This window comes from Solanum verrucosum, unplaced genomic scaffold, assembly GCF_900185275.1.
Source record: "Solanum verrucosum unplaced genomic scaffold, falcon-dt-bn FXZP01000079.1, whole genome shotgun sequence".
In the NCBI taxonomy this organism is placed as follows: Eukaryota; Viridiplantae; Streptophyta; class Magnoliopsida; order Solanales; family Solanaceae; genus Solanum; species Solanum verrucosum.
The window spans coordinates 2745645-2768567 of record NW_026020368.1 but is presented as its reverse complement, the minus strand read 5'-3'; the positions used below and the strand labels follow the sequence as shown (position 1 = coordinate 2768567).

The 22923-nt window shown below is 28.9% G+C and overlaps 1 protein-coding gene across 1 annotated transcript; it reads left to right on the top strand.

Annotated features, from left to right (window-relative positions):
- The first annotated feature begins 5239 nt into the window (after window positions 1-5239).
- LOC125837994 (uncharacterized) lies at window positions 5240-7050 on the top strand. The gene is made up of 2 exons (XM_049517055.1): window positions 5240-5935; window positions 6037-7050. Exons 1-2 carry the CDS (start codon window positions 5240-5242, stop codon window positions 7048-7050), a joined length of 1710 nt encoding a protein of 569 aa, XP_049373012.1.
- Window positions 7051-22923: the final 15873 nt, after the last annotated feature.

Sequence of the window (22923 nt, the reverse complement as noted above, 5' to 3'; positions counted from 1 at the left end):
TTTATTTTTAGAAGCACATTTTAAAAATAGCTTTTCAAAAAAGTGCGTTTGAAAAAAATAGTAATTTTTGTTTGGTTAATTCATTTGAAAAGTGATTTTGATAAGCAAACTGTATTTGGATAATCTTTTTTTAAAAAAAACATACCTTTGAAAGTCAAATTACGAAAAAGGACAAGTATCAATGCACTTTTAATATTAAGATTATTTATAGAAAGAAATTATTTTAAATATCTATTATTAAAATTTTAAGTAAATTTTATTTTTATTAAATTAAAATGTACATATTTATTTTTTCAATCACTATTTCACATAGATTAATAAAATAAATAAATAAAATATTGATATAATATTGATATGATGATATAAATATAATTAGAAATATCAAGAAAAATAAATTTAAATTATTCACAAATAAAATCCACAACAAAAATAAATAAATAAATAAATAAATAAATAAATATAAAGGATATATTGATAAATATGTATATACGGTAGGGGGCATTTTGGTCTTGAAAAAAATAATTTTCTGCTTTTGCTTTTTTTAAAACAAAAATTTTTAGCTTCTTCCCAACAACACAAAAACTGCTTTTGCTTCCATTCAAAAACAGTTTTATTGATTTGTCAAACACCTTATTTTTCAAAAGAAAATATTTTTTTCTCAAAATAAATATTTCTTGGACTTCCAACAATAATGTCAAATAGACTTTTAACTATGATTATGATACTAGTTAATATAATATAATTTTAACCTTTAAAAATTAAATAGGATACATATCTAGATATATGTACTTGATGAAATGAAAAGAAAGTGTAATGGATCGGAGTCAAATCCTTTCCTTGCTGGCAAGCAGGCGTTTGGTTGAAGGGTGGGGGGATTGAACTTTAAAGAATGACATTCTTCTCTTTCTTTTTTTCATTTTTTTGTTTGGATTTGATTTTGGTTTTTAACTTATTTAAGTCAAAAATTATAAATTCAGATTATAACTATGAACAACTTTCACATATAGCAAATATAAAAATTATATTTGTATATTATAACTATAGTTTGCATAATTGCACTTCATAGCAAATTTTATGTTTGCTATGGAGTTTTTGATTTGTATAATTCGCTATTCGGCCAAACAAAAGGATGTTTGCTGCGAATTACAATTAAAATAAACTATGATTATAACATTTAATTTGAATTAACAATTTGTTATTTCATACAATTTTTCCTATAAATATTCCAAACTATCGTGAATCATAGTAATTATAACCTAAACTAGTGGGATTTATGTAATTTGCCCAAAATAGATTGTTTGGGAATTGGGCCCAAAAATCAGTTTTTATTCGCCTGGACTGATTTTGGGCCGCTACTGTTTCTGATTTGCCTTGGACTCTTTCAGGCCCATTTTCTAGCTGCTGCTCAAGATGAATTTGGGCTTTTGGTCCTTTAATTCACCAATATCAGCTTCCTGGGAGCGTTGGGTTTGGCCCAATAGAAGGGTACAAGGGAAACGGGAGTCCAATTTGGATTTGACCATATTAAATTGGACAAATTACAGAAATACACATCTTTTGTTTCACTTATTTCCATTATCCCCTATTACTTTTTAAAATCTCCAAAATCCCTTATTTCTTTAATGTATCCGAGCTACATATTAATGTATCCGAGACAATACTTAATGTATCCGAGCTACATATTAATGTATCCGATTTTTTTAATTTTTAAGGGATTAATGTAATTAGAAACTTATTAGGGATAAATTACAATTTCATATTAAAACTATGAGATTTATTTAATTTATTCATGCACAAAGAGAGAAAAACTAGGGGAGCTTATATAAACTTCACTAGTTTAGGAGCTAATTACTTATATACACTATAATTTGCAATTTTAAGTATCTTACCAGATTTTGATGCCTCGAGATATGTCTAGGGGTCAAAATTATGTGTAATTTATTCTAGATACATTTTATCTAAGTGGATTTGTGATACATAACGAATCTCGGTCTCCTCCCTATATGGTAGAAAACTCTTAATTAGTGGTAATATACATTTTAGCCCATTTTTTTCTCTTTCGATCCTACATCCCTCATGTATTTTTTAGAAAGAATTACTTAACTACACATCATTTATTATCATATTTTCTCTACCATTTCAAAAAATATCAAAAATCCATTCTTTTCCTTCCATTATCTCCTTTTTCGGATACACTAATTTGAAATCTCATATCTATGATTTTCCTTCCTTTTTTCACTCCACAAATCTCTCCATAATTACATCAATTATTCTATTTTCGAATTTCAAATCTTTTCTATTTCAAATTATTTAAGAGGTAGATTTTTTTCCTTCACTTCAATTTCTGATTTCTTTTTTTTTTCATCTTAAAAAATAAAAATAAAATTACCTCCTCCCCTTGGCCCCATTGAAATCTTATTGAACCTTTGCAATTTTAGTTAATCATATCCTCGTTGAAATTTTTCTTGAAAAAAATTTATTTTATTTTAATGTATCTACTGTTGAAAAATGTTCAAAAAAAAGAAGAAGAAAGTTGGATCTGCCATTGCACGACCGTCACTATCAAAGTTACAGAATTTTAATGTATCTCATTTATTTTGAGTCTTAAATTAGTCTTTGTTAGTGTTATCATTGATCTGATACACAGGGGCGGACCTAGAGTCTGCCGAGGGGCTTCACCCGAATCCCTCGGCAAAAAATTACGTTGTATATTTAAGGTATTTTTATGTTTATATATTGATTTTGAACCTCCTAAAAATAAGATTAGAGGTTGGTTTAGTGGTTGAGGGGTTCAAACCTCCAATCTTAAGCATTGCTCTTTTTTTTTCGAACCCCCCTAATGAAAATCCTGGATTCGCCACTGCTAATACATCACTGCTACAATAACCTTTGTTTTATGCAATGTATCATGTTCATATTTAAGGTATTGATACATAACTCTAATGTTGTTGAATTTTCGATTAGTGTTTATCATGTTCAATATAAATGTACTTGATACATAAATTTTGTGTTATGTATCACACGCACAAAAAAGAAGCTAATTTGGAACAATTACATATATAATGTATTTTTAAATTTTAAATTATAGTATTGCTCAAACAAAATAAGTTACATAAATAATAATGTATCATGTACTAATTTTTTAGTTATGATACGTAAATTCGAATTTATACTAAATGTATCTGAATCATAACAATTACCAAACAATAATGTATCGATCTCAAACCTAAAATCTTATGGGCAACATTTTTTTATTTAATGTATCTAGTAGAAATACAACACTTATTAATTTAAATTGAAAGGATTTTCATGACGTATCTTCTCAAAATTTTCGATAATTTTGAATCAAAATTGAAAGGATTTTCAATGACCTAGGAGAATAATTTTGAAACTCAAAATTTTCAACAATTTTGAATCAAAATTGAAAGGATCTTTAATGAACTGGGAGAAAAATTTTGAATCTCAATTTTTTTGACAATCTTGAATCAAAATCGAAAGGATATTCAATGAATTTTTAGATTCACAAAAGGAATCGTTTGTCCAACAACAATTCCATCACTTTTATATCTTTCATAACTCACCTCGCTTATCTAAAATTTCGACAAAAGTTCTTATGAAACAGAGAGAACGATGAACAAGAAGAAGGAATTTAATTTTTGAATCTTTTGGTTAGTTACACTATATGATTGAATTTTTTACAATAATTTGGAATGAAATAGCGCAATTTATGGGATCTTAATTTGATTTTCAGTTTTTTTTTCTCCTTAATTAGTGCAACAGATGGATACTATGAGATTTTAATTTAATTTTTCATTTTTTTGCCTTAATAAATGCAACAGATTGATACATAATGTATCAATAATAATGTATCTGAATTCTTAATTATGTATCCAAAATACCTAAAAAACATGGAATTTATATAATTAAAAAAATAATATAAATAAAAGATAATTTAAATTTTACACTAATGTAAGTTATACAGGTCTTCTCTTTGGCCTCCGAAGACGTTCCTTCGAGGAACCGTTCTCGTTGACTTCTTTACTCTCATTAGATTCTACCACCATGTGTCATTTACTACTGACACCATATGTTTTAGCCAATTTTTTCCAATACAAAATCGTCTACATGTTTTGAATTTTAAACAAATTAAATTATATAGCCAAACAGATTGTCAAAAAAAATCCCCTAAAATACCTTCAGAAACTATACCCAGGGTCCTATGTAAAATTGAATGACATCCATTAATATATTTTTTAGCACTTCTGTCAATCTTTATTTTTTAACTTTAAATAATGTTGATTTTACTATAGTTTTTTTGTTCAAGTGGAAATATGAACATTTTAATTGGTAAATATTCTCTTTTTTAAAAGAGGGGGAGAACAAGGGGAAAAAGAAAAAGAGCAGTAATCGGAAAGCAGAGGATGAATTCGAAAAGAAAAAAAAATTTAAGAAAAGAAATAAAACCCTATCAATTGTAAAGAAGCAAATAAACAAACAAGAAAAATAGCACACAACGGCGCCAAAGAGAAGCAGCAAAAGAAAGTTCTCATTCGACCATCGAGCTCGATTTGGTACCCATTTTTTTTGCTCTTTTATTCTACATTGCCGTTCTTATTAAAGGATTTATATTTTTCAAGGTTATTTTTAGTATATTTCAATCTGTGTTTCATGAGAGAAGTAAAGGTTGAAAGCTAGAATAAATAACTTGGAATTATTTAGTATTTGTAACAACATCAACAACATATCACGTGTAATTCTACAAGTGGAATTTGGGGAAGGTAGTGGCTATGCACACCTTATCGAGATTGTTTTTGATAGATCCTCATCTTTTTAGTATTTCAATTGATGTCAAACACATTTAACAATAACAATATATCTAGTGTAATTTCACAAGTGAAGTTCTGAGAGATAGCGAGTATGCACACATTATCCCTACTTGTGAAGATTGAGAAAATATTTGTGAGAGACCCTAGACTTTTTAGTATTTTAAGTGATGTCAAACACATGACGAGAATTTTTTTTATATACACGGAGGACAGATGGATCATTGTTTTAGTCAAAATACACCTGTTACCATTGGTTCTGCCTGTATAAAAAATAAGAACTTGATTCATTTTATTTTTTTTTGGATAAATTATCACGTTTTAAATTATTGTATTGTTGAACTTGAAATGTTTTTATTTGAAATAAGTCTTTGAATTATTGATTTTTTTTCGTTTTCAAGGAAGTTACTGCCCAGATGGATACTGCAAACTTAGAAGATCAGAGTGATTCCAATGTCAATAGTCCTGCTCTTTTGAACTTATCAAATGACAAACACTCGGAAAAAGGTAAAAGTGAGTATCGAATTCTCTTAAATGCTTTAATTGATGTAGCAAGGTTCATCTTGAAACAAGGATTGCCATTTTTGACTGATGAGGAAAGAAAATGTTTGGGGGACAAAGGTAATTTTGAAGCATTCTTGGAATGGTATGGGAATCACGTCGTTCCTGATGTGGGAAGAGTTATATCAGAAAATGCTGAAATGCATCAAAACATGATTGCCCCAAGTGTCCTGAAAAACATTGTGAATGTTTATGCAAAGGAAACAATTAAAAGAATTGTTGAAGACTTAAATGGAGATTATTTTGGAATATTAGTTGATAAGTCAGACGGTTTGTGTGATGATAACTCTGCACAATCATTGAAAGAAACTATAGATTCTTTGATTACGAGTTACTCACTCAGTCCATCTAAGATACGTGCACAAGGGTATAATGGAGACGCTAACATGGTAAGTGAGATCAATGATCTTAAGACACTAATTTTACAAGATAACCTGTCGGCATATTGCACTCATCACTTTGCCCAACCACTACATTTGACACTTGTATCTGTTGCTAAAAGACAACGTGATGCTGATGATTTCTTTGGTATGCTCTCTTTTATGTTGAAAGTGATAGGAGTTTCTTTTGAGTGCCAGGATTTTTCATAAGAAAATCAAGTTGAAAATTTGGAAAGTTTGGTAAAATTCTTACTGGGCGAGACTTTAATCAGAAGTATGATGAGCTTGAGAGATCAGGTAATGCTCCTTTGGAATCTTTTTTTGAAACATTACGTAGTTTCATTACTATATTTCCATCAGTTGTTCACATATTAGAAGTTATTGCGACTAACGATGTATGCTCTTCTGAGAGAATGTGGGCAGATAGTCTTTTGGATGACCTACAATCATTTGAGTTTGTTTATATGCTACACGTGATGTTCAAAGTACTGTTGATCACAAAGGAGTTGGATATAGTCTTACAAAGAAAAGATCAAGATATTGTAAATGCTTTGAAACTCGTTGGCACGACAAAGAGACAATTTGAAATGATGAGAGATGGTGAATGGGAACATTTGATGGATGATGTCTCTTCATTCTGTGTTAAACATGATATTTTGATTCCTAAAATGGATGACCTCTATGTTATCCCTAGAGGATTGAAGCGCAAGGTATCTACCGTCACATATTCATATCACTACCGCGTGAAAGTTTTTGATGCTATTATTGATTCACAATTGCAAGAGCTTGACAGGTGTTTTGATACAGTGAATAATGACTTACTTCTTGGCATGACTAGTTTGAGCCCAGTAAATTCGTTTGCTAATTATGACAAGGACAAAATAATGAGATTAGCAAAATATTATCCAAATGAATTTAGTGACGACAAACTTCAAGAACTCAGTTGCCACCTTGATAATTACATTGTTTATATGCGACAGTGTGACAATAAGTTCTCGAACTTGAAGGGACTTGGCGATCTTTCTAAGATGTTTGTTCAGAAAAAGTTGCATTTAACATGGCCATTAGTTTATTTGCTTTTGAAGTTGAGTTTGATTCTTCCAGTTGCCGATGCAAGTGTGGAAAGAGCATTCTCTTTTGTGAAAAAGATCAAAAATGAAATGCGCAAAAAAATTGATGAAGATTTTTTCAATGATTGTTTAGTCTGTTACATCGAAAATGAAGTATTTGAAAGTGTATCAGATGCTGCAATTGTTAATCAGTTTCATGGTATGGAGAAAATTTGAACTAGGCTATGTTTTCTGTAATGATGACTTTGATAGTGATATAATATTGTTCGATAGTTATTTTTGTTTACTTTAATATATATTAACTAGATGTGCCAAATGTGGTGTTCATATATTTTGGTAAGTGATTTGGGGAAGATAATAATCCTTTCTTAACTTTGGTTTCACTGATTTCCTATATTTTGCTTCATGTATTACTCCCTCCGTCCCTTTTTAGTTGTCCACTTTAGAAATGACACACAGATTAAGGCAACAATGATTAGCACAGTGAAGTTACAATTTTACCCTTATGACAACTTTTCACTTCAAAATTACAACCACTTATTTGAATTCAAGTGAAATAAATTGGAGGGAAACAACATACACTTTTACAATTTTCAAGAAGTGTAAATAAGGGTAAAATAGGAAAAAATTTGTTGTTCTTTCTTGATTTGTCAAAATGGACAACTAAATAGGGACAACTAAAAAAGGAAATATGGACAAGTAAATAGGGACAGAGGGAGTATTAGATTTTAAAGCCGATCCTTCAACTCTTATTTCTTTCTTTTTAATTCCTTGACTTAACAAAGTGTATTTATTTATTATAATGGAAACAAAAATACTCCGGCAGAGATAGAGAAGGATGGGGAGATGGAATAATACTCCCCGACTCTCCATCTCAATTTGTTTATTTGATTTTGACTTGATAGCGATAGACGTGAAGGAGATGGGGTCAATAACTTAGATTTCAATCAAGTGCATCACTAAGCCTTTTAGTAGCAAGGGTGTCAAGAGTTTATATTAGATTAATTCTAAAAAATATATACATAAAATATCAAGTTTTGCGAAAAAATCTAAGGTTCATGTTCTTCACAAACTACCTACTAAATTTGTCCATTGAACACTAAGTTTAAGAAAATAAATGAAGATGCAATTTTGATATGATTTGATTAATTTTGATTTTTTAAATGTCATCTAATGTATCACAATCGTTAAAATGATAAAATGTGAGAATTAAATATCAAAAAGTTATAATATCATAGAATGAAAGTATTTTTCCCTTTATAATATCCTACAATGTCAATTAACATAAGCAGTATACTCATTATGTTTATCATACTTATATGATGCATCACTCTAATTATAAAAGGGGAATTTTTCAAAATAACAATATTTTAGCTTCTTATGGGACCCCTTAGCAATAGTTTCACTATTTATTTAAAATGTCAATATTTTAGTTTGTTAAGTTCTGATTTATGTATTTTTTTTTATTTTGATTAATATGAAAGAACACAAATATTAAACAATAGAAAATCATGAGACAAAATATTTAAGAAAAATTAAAAACAATTTAAATTTAAAATCAGTTACATATTGAAGGAGCATATGTCGCCACTATTTGGCCGAACGTTTTTTTTCCTCTGTTGCTTAAAAATTCCAGTTTTTGAAAACAATATTTTTCCTTACGAATCATTACATTGATCTCATCCAATCTTCTTCGCTTTGTATTCGACATATGTTTGAAACTAAGGTTTAGAAAATTCACTACTACAAAGTATACCGTTCAACGGAATTCACGATAGTTCGACATAAACTAAGGTTTACATAATCAGATATAAAAAAACGTTGGTACAGATTAATTATGAATACAACTCTTTTGACATTATAGTTCAATTACACAAAAAAATACAACTTTGAAATTTATATAATATATAAATACAAATTAATTGTAAATTAAGTTGTTATTGAAAATACAATTTTGGTGAATACATAATACATATAATAAGTTGTATTTATTGTTTAGTTAGTTGTGCTTGTAATTGATATCTTATAGAGTGGAATTGTTTTTCAATTTCTAATGCCCTCTGTTTTGGAAATTAACTTGTTTGGACTACTTAGAATATGTACAATTTAAAATACAAAAACTATTGGTATAGATTAATAATGAATACAAATATTTTGGCATTATAGTTCAAATACGCAAAAAAAAATAATACAGTTTTGAAATATATATAATACATAAATACAAATTAGTTGTAAATTAAGTTGTTATTGAAAATACAGTTTTGATGAATACATAATACATATAATAAGTTGTATTCAAAAAATATAAATACAAATTAGTTGTAAATTAAAATGTTATTGAAATACCTTTTCGGTGAATACATAATACATATAATAAGTTGTATTATACACCATAATCGGTGATTAAACAGCAAATCAAAATAAATCTAAATGAATAATGGAAATTACCTTGCCAATCAAGAAATCTCTTGAATTAATAAAGAGATTTTGTTTAACAATCGAGAAAATTTCTTGAATTAAAATATATATTTTGCTGAACAATTTGTCAGCACCTTGAAGAAAGAGAATCTGAAAACGTCAAAAAAGGGATAGAAACGTGAAAGACGGGGGTAGAAAAGTGAAAGGTGAAGAAGGAAGGTTAATGGGTATTGATTTAATTTTTTTTTTTAAAACGGTTATTAATTTAGAATTTGGTCCAATATAGGACTGTTTTCATAAATAAAATTAATTTTAAATACTAAAATCTGAATACATATTATTTTCTAAAATATTATCATTCTGACATTTTAAATAAATATTTTAATGTGTTGTTATTTTGACTAATTATGTTAGGTATTGTGACTTAATTGCTAATTTTCCCATTATAAAAAGACGTATGGCAATTTATATTAATTTTAAATTGAAATTTATAATTAGTTTTGTTAAACAATTAAGTTAAGTGTGCTTTAAAATCGTTTGTAAATGCCAAATGGTAAGGAGGATAATTGTTCTACCAAAGAACTATTTTATTATATGTAATTGACTATAAAAAATTCAAAAAGATCTACAATTGTTTTTTGTTTTTTTTTGAAAAGTAATAATTTGTGATTATAAATATAGAAAGCAAACATTGTAAAACCTTTTTCCTTAAGCACTTTCTAAAATTCATACACTAATCAATTAATTAATTAAAAAATGCATTCTCTAAAATCAAAATTTAAAATGTGGACCCATTTCCATTAATTTTTTTAAAAAAATTAACGTGGTCCCCACCTTTTTCCTTAAACACTTTTTAAAATTCATACACTAATCAATTAATTAATTAAAAAATGCATTCTCTAGAATCAAATTTAAAATGTGGACCCATTTCTATTAATTTTTTTTAAAAAAATTATCGTGGTCCCCACCTTTTTCCTTAAACACCTTTTAAAATTCATACACTAATCAATTAATTAATTAAAAAATGCATTCTCTAGAATCAAATTTAAAATGTGGACCCATTTCTATTAATTTTTTTTAAAAAATTATCGTGGTCCCCACCTTTTTCCTTAAACACCTTTTAAAATTCATACACTAATCAATTAATTAATTAAAAAATGCATTCTCTAGAATCAAATTTAAAATGTGGACCCATTTCTATTATTTTTTTAAAAAAAAATTAACGTGGTCCCCACCTTTTTCCTTAAACACTTTTTAAAATTCATACACTAATCAATTAATTAATTAAAAAATGCATTCTCTAGAATCAAATTTAAAATGTGGACCCATTTCTATTAATTTTTTTTAAAAAAATTAACGTGGTCCCCACCTTTTTCCTTAAACACTTTTTAAAATTCATACACTAATCAATTAATTAATTAAAAAATGCATTCTCTAAAATCAAAATTTAACGTGGGCCCCACCTTCTTCAATCCCTTCTCCTCTAACCCCCCCACTCTTTCTTCTTCCTTGATTTTTGCCATTTCCAACTTTCATTGAGTTTTTTTTTCTATCGTTTCCAGCCTTCAATAGTTATTTTTTTTCTTCACCATTCATCAATTGTTTAAAGAAAAGTAGTATATCTATTACTTTTTTTCTTCGAACCCTCTCCCTCACCCATAAATCTAACCGGGGAAAATGGTATTTTTTAGAAGCCATATTTTTTTTGACAATTCAAATGAAAAATAAAGGTTATATAAGAAAGTTGATAGACCACATTTTTTTCATCATAATTGGAGTAATAGAAATCAAAATGGATTACTCAAAATTCAAGAAAGTTTGCATTCAATAATATGATGTTAATGCTAAATTTTGTGGATTAATGAAGGATTGGTGAGGTGAGGGATGATGATGAAGGAAGAAATGACTAATATGGAAGAACAAACGTATAAAGAGTGCTCCATTGGGGAAGAAGATATTTGGGGAAAGCAACAAAATAAAGAGGTAGAAAAATTGAATAAAAAAAATGAAATCTACAAATTTTATTTTAAAAAATTTAATTTATAAAAATAAAGTAAAAAAATAGTTATATATTGACCAATAAAAATGGTATATGAATGATTTTATCATTCGGTTTCTTTTTAATTATTATTTCACACACTTATAGGAGAGTGAGTGCACTCGCTCTGCTATATTCACCCTTATGAGATATTTAATTCACTTGAAAGTTATTAAGGGGTGTTTAAAATGTTCATATAATTAAAAGGCGAAATGACTTGGGAGACTCTTGTACTTGACTCCGTTTGTCAGTTAGACCTTTATACTCATGACTTTGTCAACTAAACCCTTAAATTAATTAAAACATTATATTTTAAACCCTTTTCTCATTTGATATGTGCATGTATAGCACAATCGTTTACACGTGAAATGCCATGCCATTTTGTAGGATTCCATATCATTTTTAATAACACATAAGAAATTAAATATTTTTTTATAAAATAAAAAGAATTCTGAAAATTTTCATTATTATGTTCTTCAATATTTGCTCACAAATCACAATTGAGGGCGAAATTCATGCCAAGCAACTGACAAGTGTAATTCTTCCTATTGAATTGAATTTTTACAATAAATTCACAAATACAAATTCAATAATTTTTCATCATAATTTTAAATTAATTTCATAAATTGACAAAACTCATTTGTTGTTCTTCAAGCTTATTCATGAAATTTTTTCAATTTGTCAATATCCATCATCATTCTTCACATTATCTCATATAAGATTCGAAAAATACTTACAAAATTGAAGTTTTGGAAATGAAAATCTAGCGGAGAAGAGCTTGGGTGGTATGATTTGCAGCAAAGAGCTAAATTTTATGGGAGCATTTAGGAATGGATTTTGTTGGTTGGGGTGGGGGTAAGGGTGGAGGGCTGATGTTAAGCCGAAGAAGAAGTAGGTGGTGGTTGTGGTTTCACAGAAGAAGGTGGCCTGAATGGTTTGGGAAGAAGAAAGTTGAGAAATTTGTTGGTGATGGTTCTGGGGGAGCGGGCGGAGGGGCTGGGAATTTTTAAATAATCTCTTTTGTTTTTAAATTGTTTTAAATATAAATTTACTTGCCTTAGGGCATCTTCAACCCAATTCTCTATTTTACTCTCCAAATATAAAGTTTTCTATTTTTTCAGACAATCAACTCTAACCCAATTCTCTATTTTACTCTTAAAAATGTATCTTTTTCTCTCTCCTCAATATTATATTATTATTCTATTTCATTCTTATTTTCTTATTTCATAATATAAATCATTTATTTTCTTTTTCCCAAATAATTACTTTATATAATTTTTAATGTGATATAAAATTATTTTTTATTCTAAATTTTTAAAGAACTTAAATTGCAAGAAAATATAATATAATACATAAATTAGGGAACAAATTCAAATAAAAGTGACATACAATTACATAAACACTCAATTTTCAAAATTATTACGTTGCTCGTATAAATGATCTATTAATGCATTACAGAGTTCAAAATGAGCATTTTTGTCCTTAATTTTTTTTATGTCTAGCTAAAAATTGTTCAAATTGGAGATTTTCATCTATCACCATTTTTATAGTTGGAGTTGGAGCCTCTACGACATCTTGAATTGGTGCAATGAGATCACGTTCATCCTCAATTATCATGTTGTGCAGTATAATACATGTAACCATTATATCATGTAGCACTTCCTTTCTCCAAAAACGTGACAGTCCTGCAATAATTGCAAAACGTGATTGCAAAACTCTAAATGCACGTTCAACATATTTTTGGCACGATTCTTGTTTCATCGCGAAATATTTCTTTTGTTGGGAATGAGGATCACAAATAGTTTGAACAATTGTAGACCATTTAGGATATATACCATCAGCTAAATAATAACCCATATCGTATACCATCACAACCACAATCACAACAATTCTCGGAATCATATCCTAATTTTTTTCGAAATAGTGCTAAATCTGGAAACGACCTACCGGATTTCTAAATTATTGTTGTGATCAATTAATTATTATGTTATGTATTGTACTTTATCTTGTATTTAAATTATTATGTTATGTATTATATTGTATTGTTATCTTGTATTTAAATTATCATATCATGTATTGTATTTATAAATTAAATTTTTTCATCTTACCATTTTAATTTTGCGTATTCTTTATAATGAAAATTAATAATAAAATAACATTTTATTATTCACGAAAATTAGAAAAAAAATTAAAATACTATTAATTTGAAATTAAAATAGTATATATTAAATAATATTTAAAAATATTATATTATATTTAAAAAATAATTATGAATATTAGATATTTAATTAATAGAATTATATGTAAAATAATATGTTAATTAGAAAGTAATAGAAATAATAATAAAATAATGAAAAAGTGAAAATAGAGAGTGTGAATAGTAGTTCTCCAAATTTGGAGAACTACTATTCAACTCTCTAAATTTGAAGAATAGAGGGTGATTTGGAGGTGGGTTGGAGTGCCCATTCTCTATTTTAGTCTCTAAATATAGAGTATGGAGAGTAAAATAGAGGTGGGTTGGAGATGGTCTTAAAACGCCTGCAATCACTTTTTTTCCAAATTGGCAATATTAATGCCACGTAAGCTTGGTCAATGGTCAGAGGTGCTTAAAATATTTTGTTTCAATGAGTATAAGGGTTCAGTTGGCAAAGTCGTGAGTATAAGGGTCCAACTTACAAACGGAGTCAAGTATAAAGGTCTCCCAAGTCATTCCACCTAATTAAAATGTTAAAGTAAGTTTTGTTACCAATTTCAAAGATGATTTAATGTATTTTCTCTTAAGTAATCACAAAGAACAAACTAGTACTATTAAAGAAAAAGGTAGAACTTCTTGAAAATCTAAGTTTTTAATTCATCAACTTCATAATTATTAGAGATAAAATGGTAAATTTACTATGTCAATCACTATTTTTTTAATAGTGTGTCAATTTAAAAGCGAATAAGTAATTAGGGACAGAGGAAGGAGTACTTGAGTTGTTATTGCCGCATATAAATGTTTTGAATTTAACATTATATAATTATTTTTACGAAATTTACCTCAAGGCTCAAGTACCAAAGTCAAAGAGAATTTTTTTGATATGTACTATAAATTTAACATATAATTTTTTTTTATATTTGTATATATCTGATGCGGTAATTTTTTTTAAAATATTTCTTGTAAAATAAAAGATTCACCTTAATTATTGGGGAAAAAAGATAAATATACCCTCGAATTATCGTAAATGATATGCAAATACCCTTCGTCATACTTTTGGGATATCAGTGCTCCTGCCTTCCAAAAACTAGAGCATATATACCCTTTATACTAACGGACATACATGTGTCATAATCTTATCCATTGATCAGATATTTATTGACAGATAAAATTGCGCCACGTGTCCCTATTTAGTCTTCCGTTAGAGTGAATGACATATATGCTCTAGTTTTTGGATGACAGGGGCACCAATGTCCCAAAGTATGACGGAGGGTATTTGCATACCATTTACGATAGTTCGGGAGTATATTTATCCTTTTTCCCTTAATTATTTGATATGATCACAAATTTATATTGAAATCTTCAATTTTATTTTTTTAAAAACACCTAAAAATCAGTTTAATTTGATATGATTAAATCATTTTAAAAAAAAATCATTGAGACTTCCATTCCATTTTTACAAGTTACTCTATAGTCTATATTGTTGGTTATTGTTTTCCTTTATTCAGTCTTTGGTATTTCAATTGACTTAATCTTTAGCACGTAAGTAGTTGGTTGAATAAAAATAGTTGAATCCTTCCAGTTTATTAGTAGTTGAGTGATAGTAGGAGTTAGTGCTAGTTATTTTTAGTTAGTAAAACTCTATTTAAAAAGAGTTCAATTGCTGTAATTCGACAGAAGTGAATTTGAGCCTATTGAATAGAGTCCACGTTTGTTTTCTCTCCTATTTCTTAGATTCTGTTTTTCCATTAGTGGTATCATCGTCAGTTTTGTGAGAGAAATACTTAAAGAAATTGCAGCAGCAATGTGTGAATCTATAGCTTCAGAAAACTTTGTGCAAACAATCATTCCTCGCTTTGATGGTCACTATGATCATTGGAGTATGTTGATGGAGAATTTTTTAAGATCAAAAGAGTATTGGCAAGTGGTTATGGATGGCAAATCAAAACCAACAGAAGACACAATAGTGTTAGACACACAAAAAGCAAAAGCACATGCATCAAAGCTGAAGGACCTCAAGGTGAAGAATTATCTTTTCCAAGCAATTGAATGTTCGATCTTGGAAATTATTCTTTCTAAGGATACTTCTAAGCAGATTTTAGACTACATGGAGAAGAAATATCAAGGATCGCCGAGGGCAAAGAGACAACAACTTTGTTTGGAGTTTGAAACTCTTCGAATGAAATCTGGAGAGTTAGTTAGTAACTATTTTTCACGGGTGATGACAATTGTCAACAAGATGTGGTTCCACGACGATAAGTCAAATGAAGTTACAATTGTTGAAAAGATTCTTCGAACCATGACACCAAAATTTAAGTTTGTTGTTTGTTCTATTAAAGAATTTCATGATATAGATTTGCTTTCAATTGATGAATTTCAAAGCTCTTTATTGATTCACGAGCAAAAAATCACTCAAGATGAAAAGGAAGAGGTGACATTGAATGCTAAGATCCTTAAACCTAGTTTTAATTTTGCATATAGGAACACCTTAGATGACCCTTATGTGCATGACACATTTCTCTACTATCTCTTTGCATATGATGCGTCTCATATTTGTCTTAAATGGGCATTGCATGTCGGTCGAGGTATCAATGAGGTCTATACTTGTTTGTATGACCCCATTGTGTGGAACTATTATTATTTTGACCCCGGTGAACGTTTGAGCTTGTAGTAATGTTATAATTTGGGTGGTATTATCCTTTTGATGTGAGGAACATCCAATTTCCTTATTCTCCAACTGCGGGCTTAATAGTCCTGATAATAGAGGATAGTTGGTTGCTCCTTGAGATTGTGTCTCCTTGGTGTAATGTTTTTTGTGCTAACCATTATACTAACCTTCATGCTATGAGGATATATTTGTTGTTTGTCCTTTTCATTGTTTTGCAAGGTTTGGATTCGAGCACGAATCCTTTTCAAGAAGGGGAGGATGATAACAACATGGATAGCATGGATCGCGTAAAAGCATTAGAGGAGCTTGATGGACACAAAATCAATAAGTACAATGTGTGGAAGGTCCATCTAAGTGAAGAGAAAGAAGAAAGAGGCCATTTGTGCAAAAGAAGTGTCTTCTTTACTTTATTTTCAAGAATTCACAAAAGAAGTCAACCAAACAAGGCCCTTGCCTCATTAAGGGTAAAATTGTCAAATAAGTGTCTTCTTTATTTTATTAGTATAAATAGTAGTCTCTTTTATTTTTGAAGATTTAGACTATATGAATTTTGAATGTGAAATGAACAAACTCTTTCAAGAGTGTAATTTAAGGGTGGAATCCCTTTAGGATAGCCTAGCTTAATGTAGCGTAATCTAGATTAGTGATGGGTGGATTCTCATTGTTGATTTAGGACTTCTTAACCTTGATTTCACTTGAGATTGCTCATTTGTTGTTTTCAATTTGAGTTGTTTCTTTTTGAAATCAAGTTTCTCTTCTTCCTTGGTTGATTGTTTATTCAATTGCCTTTCTTTCTTCTCTTCTCATCTCTTATTTCTCATCTATCTTACTTTTGTGTTGTTTCATTCCCTGTTTGATTTCAATTGGTTTCATCCCCAATTGGAACCCTTATCAGTCTATGTCCACATTTTGGACTTTACATTGACTTTCAGGTTCTAGGTGTAATTTCCGCATTGTTTAGTTGTTAGGTCTTTTGGAAGTTTATGGGAACTTCAATCTTTAGCTATTTAACTTGCTTTTGTAACTTAAATGCCTTAGTTTTTGGTTTAGTTGCTTGGTTTGGGTTTTAGTAGTGGTTCTCCCACCAGAGGGTTAGTGTGGGTGCCAATCACGACGGTCTAGGTCGTGACAACAAACAAATAGTGGAAAACTTGATGTACTTTGTGGCAACAAGGCCTGCTATTATGCATGTTGTAAATCATATTAGCATATACATGGAAAGCCCAAAAGAGATGCATCTTCTTGCCGCAAAGAGAATTTTTCGCTATTTTCAAAGAACTACTAATTACTGATAGTGATTTTATTGGAGATACAAATGATCAAAAAAGTATGTATGGTTATGTCCTTATAATGGGGTCGGGAGCAATTTCATGGTCTTCGAGAAAGCAAACAATTTTGACTTTATCAACTACATAAGCAACAATTTGTTGCAGCAGCAGCATGTGCCTGCCAAGCAATTTGGATGGACAAGGTTCTTGAAGAAATTCATTTCAAGCAGAATGACTTTATTACCATTTATTGTGACAGTAGTTCAGCAATAAAACTCTCCAAAAATGTTGTTCAACATGAGCGAAGTAAGCATATTGATGCCAAATTTCATTTCTTAAGGTACCACACAAAAGATGGAGTAATCGATCTCATCTTCTGTAGAAGTGAAAATCAGATGGCTGATGTGTTTACCAAATTTCTCAAATTAGCATTGTTCTCGAAGTTCAAAAAATTACTTGGTGTTTGCACTTCGAAAACTCACAGTTGAAACAAGTTGTTGGTTGCAAGCAGGATAAACTGATATATTAATCAAACTTTAATTCAATAAAAAAAATTGAATATAAGTTGTAGTGCACTACTCTTTAATACAATCCTCCCACATTGTAAATATTATCTTCTCACATTGACCTTGCATTTCTCGATCATATAGCTGCGAATACAAACCAAAGTTGTTACTTCGAGCCATTTGTTGACGAATTTGGTTGGTAAATAAATTTGACAAAAAAACAATGAATTTGGTGAATATACATGGTAAAGTAACAATAAATTCTATGTTGGTGAGAATAATCCTTATATGAGATATAAATGAATTAATAGGTAATGATATGATCACAAATTTATATTGAAATCTTCAATTTTATTTTTTTAGAAAACACATAAAAATCAGTTTAATTTGATATGATTAAATCATTTTTAAAAAAAAAATCATTGAGACTTCTGATCCATTTTTACTAGTTATTCTCTATTCTATATATCTACCCGTTTGAGCTCTCCTTACAAGTTCCTTCTTAAAACAGTAAAGTACATCTATCAAATTATCGATTATGACATGGAGTTCTGATATTCCCTCCCTTTAATTTATTTATTTTAGTTGGTATTGATTTGATATGAAGATTAAGATTATTTTTTTATTATTAATAATTTATATATATTTAATAAAATTTATCTTAAGAAAAAGGCGGACCCTTGTACTTGACTTTGTTTGTATGTTGGACTCTTATACTTACTATTTTGTCAACTAGGCCCTTTAACTCGATGAAACACCATATATTAAACACATTTGACCATTGATTGAACACATGTGACATTAATATTGCTGACTTGGAACGATGCGTTATTTCACACGTTTTAAAGCAAGTATGTATAAAATTTATATGAAAAAAACATTAAAATTTAAAAAATAAATAAGTGAAAACACCCAAAAAAAAAAGGGGGGAAGTCATCTTCTTCAAAGCAGCCTATCGCTGCTTCCCCCCAGCCCCAACCCCACGCCAATCAAATTTCTTAAACCCATTCCACTTCTTTTCTTCTTTCTTTGGATTCACCCACCATTTCCATTCTTCTTCTTCTTCTTAACACCCTTGATCACTTTCGCACTCCTAAATAATTTCTCAAAATTCATTTTTTTTTGCTGCAAATCAATTTTCCTCCTAGTTCTTTTTGTTTTGCCATAGTTGTTCTTTCAAAATTTTGATTTCGTGCGTATTCTTTGGTGATAGTGGGTATTGAAAAATGAAAAACTTCATTGATAAGCTTGATGAAGCTTCAGCAGTAACAAATGAGTTTTGTGTATTTATGAAATAAATTTAAAATTATATAGAGATTTGTTGGATTTGTGTTTGTGAACCAATAGTGTAAAATTTAAGTCAAATAGGTAAGAATTCCACCTATTTAACATGAATTTGTGCGCAATTTGAGAGCAATAATGGAGAAAATAATAAAATTTCCAGTGTATGGTTTTCATTTTTATTTTATTTGTCTAATATTTAATTTCTTATGTATCATTAAAAATGACGTGAAATTCTACGTGTAAATAAGTGTATCACACGCACACACATAGGATGAGAAAAGGGTTTAAAATATTGTGTTTCAGTGAGTTTAAGGATTTAGTTAACAAAATCGTAAGTAGAAGAGTCCAACTTACTAACAAAGACAAGTATAAGGGCCTACCATGTCATTCCGCCTAAGAAAAATAGAAAATTTGAGTTAAAATTTATGAGTTCGAACAAATCCGTGTAAATAGCATATTAGCTCCGACCCTCGTAATGTGATAATTAATAGTGGTAAAGTTATTTACTCTCACTATCTTACATAAATATTTTATATCATGTATTAGATGAAGGAAAAATACAATTAATAAACTCATTCTATTTATCAATTAGCCAACTATATCTTGCTAGGATCTGGCTCCCCTCTATTATCCTTTTCCTTCATTTCGTCAAATGCACGTATATATGAGAGATATATGTCTTATTTACAATTTAAATGTCAAGATTATATTATATTAACAACGGCAGAATAATCTGGAAGACCCTTGTACTAGGTTCCATTTGTCACCTGGACCCTTCTACTCACGACTTTGCCAACTGAACACTTAAAATTATTAAAACATACTATTTTAAACTCATCTGACCGTTGACTAAGCTTATGCGATGTTTTTTTTGCTGAATCAGATCAAGAGAGTGGTTACACCCATTTAAAAGCAAGTGAAGACAATTATTTATTTATTTTTTTAAAAAAAATGAATTAAAAGAAAAATATAACAATTGAAAAAAAATCTCATTCCCAATATGCTGTACTTTCTTCTTCTTCCTCCTCATAATTTCACCCAAACCCCACCATCACCACACACATCTTCTTCAATCTCTTCCAATACTCTTACACACAATTCTTCCTCTTTCTCTTCTCATATGCTACATATCATTTGAGAGTTCTATAATCATTGGGAAAAAGATATTTATTTAGATTTGGGTAAAAGAGAGGGGGAAAAGAGGTTCTAAATTGTGAAATAGATGCGGATTTTAGATGAGTTTTTGAAAAACATATGTTTGAGATTCTTTCTAAATATAAGATAATTTTATTGAGAGCATTTTTGAAGAGTTTTCTTTAATGACCCATTTTTGGTCTCCTTCTATTTTTTCTCTCATCCTCCATTTTAGTCACTTTATTTCTCACTACCATTAAAATAGCAAAATTTATAATAAAAAACATAACAAAGTTTTGCTTATCTCTAATTCCTCTTCAACGTAAAAAATTCACTAGAAAAGAAAAAAATGAATAATTAGTAACAAAATAGATGAAAAATATGGGAAAAGAAGAAAAAATAGAAAGAAAGGATTTTGGAGATTAGTTTGAGATTTCTTTTTAAAAAATATTATTTGTAATAAAAAATAATGATGTGGCGATATATTTCTGATGTGGCTAGTGAGGTGTTATCCACATCAATGTGATTGGGAGACACACGTGATCAGAGGGGGTTTAAAATATTGTGTTTTAATAACTTTAAGTGGTCAATTGACAAAATCGTGAGTAGAAGGGTCCAGGTGACAAATAGAGTCAAGTACAAGGGTCTTCCAAGTCATTCCGCCTATTAACAGCTATCATAACCATAGTTAAGTCAACTAATTTCAGAAAATTACTCTGTAAATTTAGTAAGAATACAAAATTTGATATTTATTAATATCATTAATTTGTTCTTATATATATATAAGATGAAATTAGTGATATTAATAAATATCAAAATTTTATATGAAATATATTGTAATTCTTATCAAATTTGAAGAGTAGTTTTCTAAAATTAGTTGACTTAACTATGATTATGATGTTTGTTAATATAATATAATATTGACCTTTAAACTTTAAATAAGACATATGTCTCTCATCTAGACGTGCACTTGACAAAATAAAGGAAATAAATAACGGAGGGGAGCCGAATCCTATGTCAAAGTGAAAAACTAATTCGGTCATTATGTGTGCTTGCTGCGAAAGCTCATCTTACCTTTCCCTTCATCTTCTTCTTCTTCTTCTTCTCTCTCTGTCCCTCTCTCTCTCTCTCTCTCTCTCTCTCTCTTTTATTTTTTAATTTCTATGTGGTGGTTATAATTATTATTTTTAAAATAGTAGTCTTAAATAGATAATATTTAGAAAATAATTTATGGGTTTGATTAAATTCCATAATTTTGATTTAAATATTATAATTTTTAAAAAAATTATTTAATATATAAAATTATTAATTTAAAACTCAATAATTTAAATGGTTAGAATTTAGAATCCCCAAATTTAATATTTTGAGTTTCTGACTCCATCTTTACTTGTGGTCTTAATATGTCATGTGGGATATCTTCTTTAAAGAAATGTGGGACGAGGAGTAAATCGTACGACATTATTTAGTGACATAGCCAATTGATCAGATATTGTCATCCCACATTGAATGTAGCATAGAAATAACATTAAAATTATAGTAAAACAAATTTCAAGTCTTCTTATAAACCGAAAAAAAAAAACCCCAACCAAGTATCAAGAAATCATATGCATTATATTTGAGGATTATTTTTCTTCGTCATAGTCGTTTGGTTCGTGAATGAATTATATTGAATCATAATGTTCTGAGTTTCTGACTCTATCTCTGCTTGTGGTCTTAATATATCATGTGAGATATCTTTAAAAAATATGAGATTATATTTTGTTTTTAATGCTGAAATCATGATACGATGAGTAAATCGTACAACATTATTTAGTGACATAGCCAATTGATCAGAGATTGTCATCCCACTTTAAATGTGGCATAGAAATAACATCAAAATTATAATAAAACTAATTTCAAGTCTTCTTATATAGGGGAAAAAATACCCAACCAAATATAGTATCAAGAAATCATACGCATTATATTTCAAAATTATTTTTCTGTGTCATATAATTTGGTTCGTGAACGATTTTATATTGAAACATAATGTGTAAATATAATATGGGAATTACATTTTGACGAAATTGTTTAATGACTATATTTTTTACAAAGTGTAATAAAATTTATGTCATGCTTGAGTAATTCTTTTCCAAATAGAATGACTTATCTTGGACGGAAGGTCAGCTTACCGTACACATCACTTGACCATAGTAGTTAAGTATAAACATGTATACAAAAGGCACATACTTGCACTAATTATATTGGTATATGTATTCTTACTTTTACTTTTCAATCGTTGAGAAACAAACTTATTCACATCAAATGTTTATACAAATTAATTCAATTTACTATAGTCAACTGATTTAATGAATTAAGAATATGCATTAATACTTAGCTATATTTAAGAAGTGATAGAAGTATATGAAACAAAGACATATCTTACGTTAATTGCTTTGATGTAAATCATCCGATGTAATATGTAAATTTTACCGTGTTTTAATTTCAAGCATAACATCCCTTTTACTTTTTTCGTATAGTAAAAAATGATTTTAAAATATTTTATCTCGCTAATTATCGATTATAGGGATTAAAAATCTTTT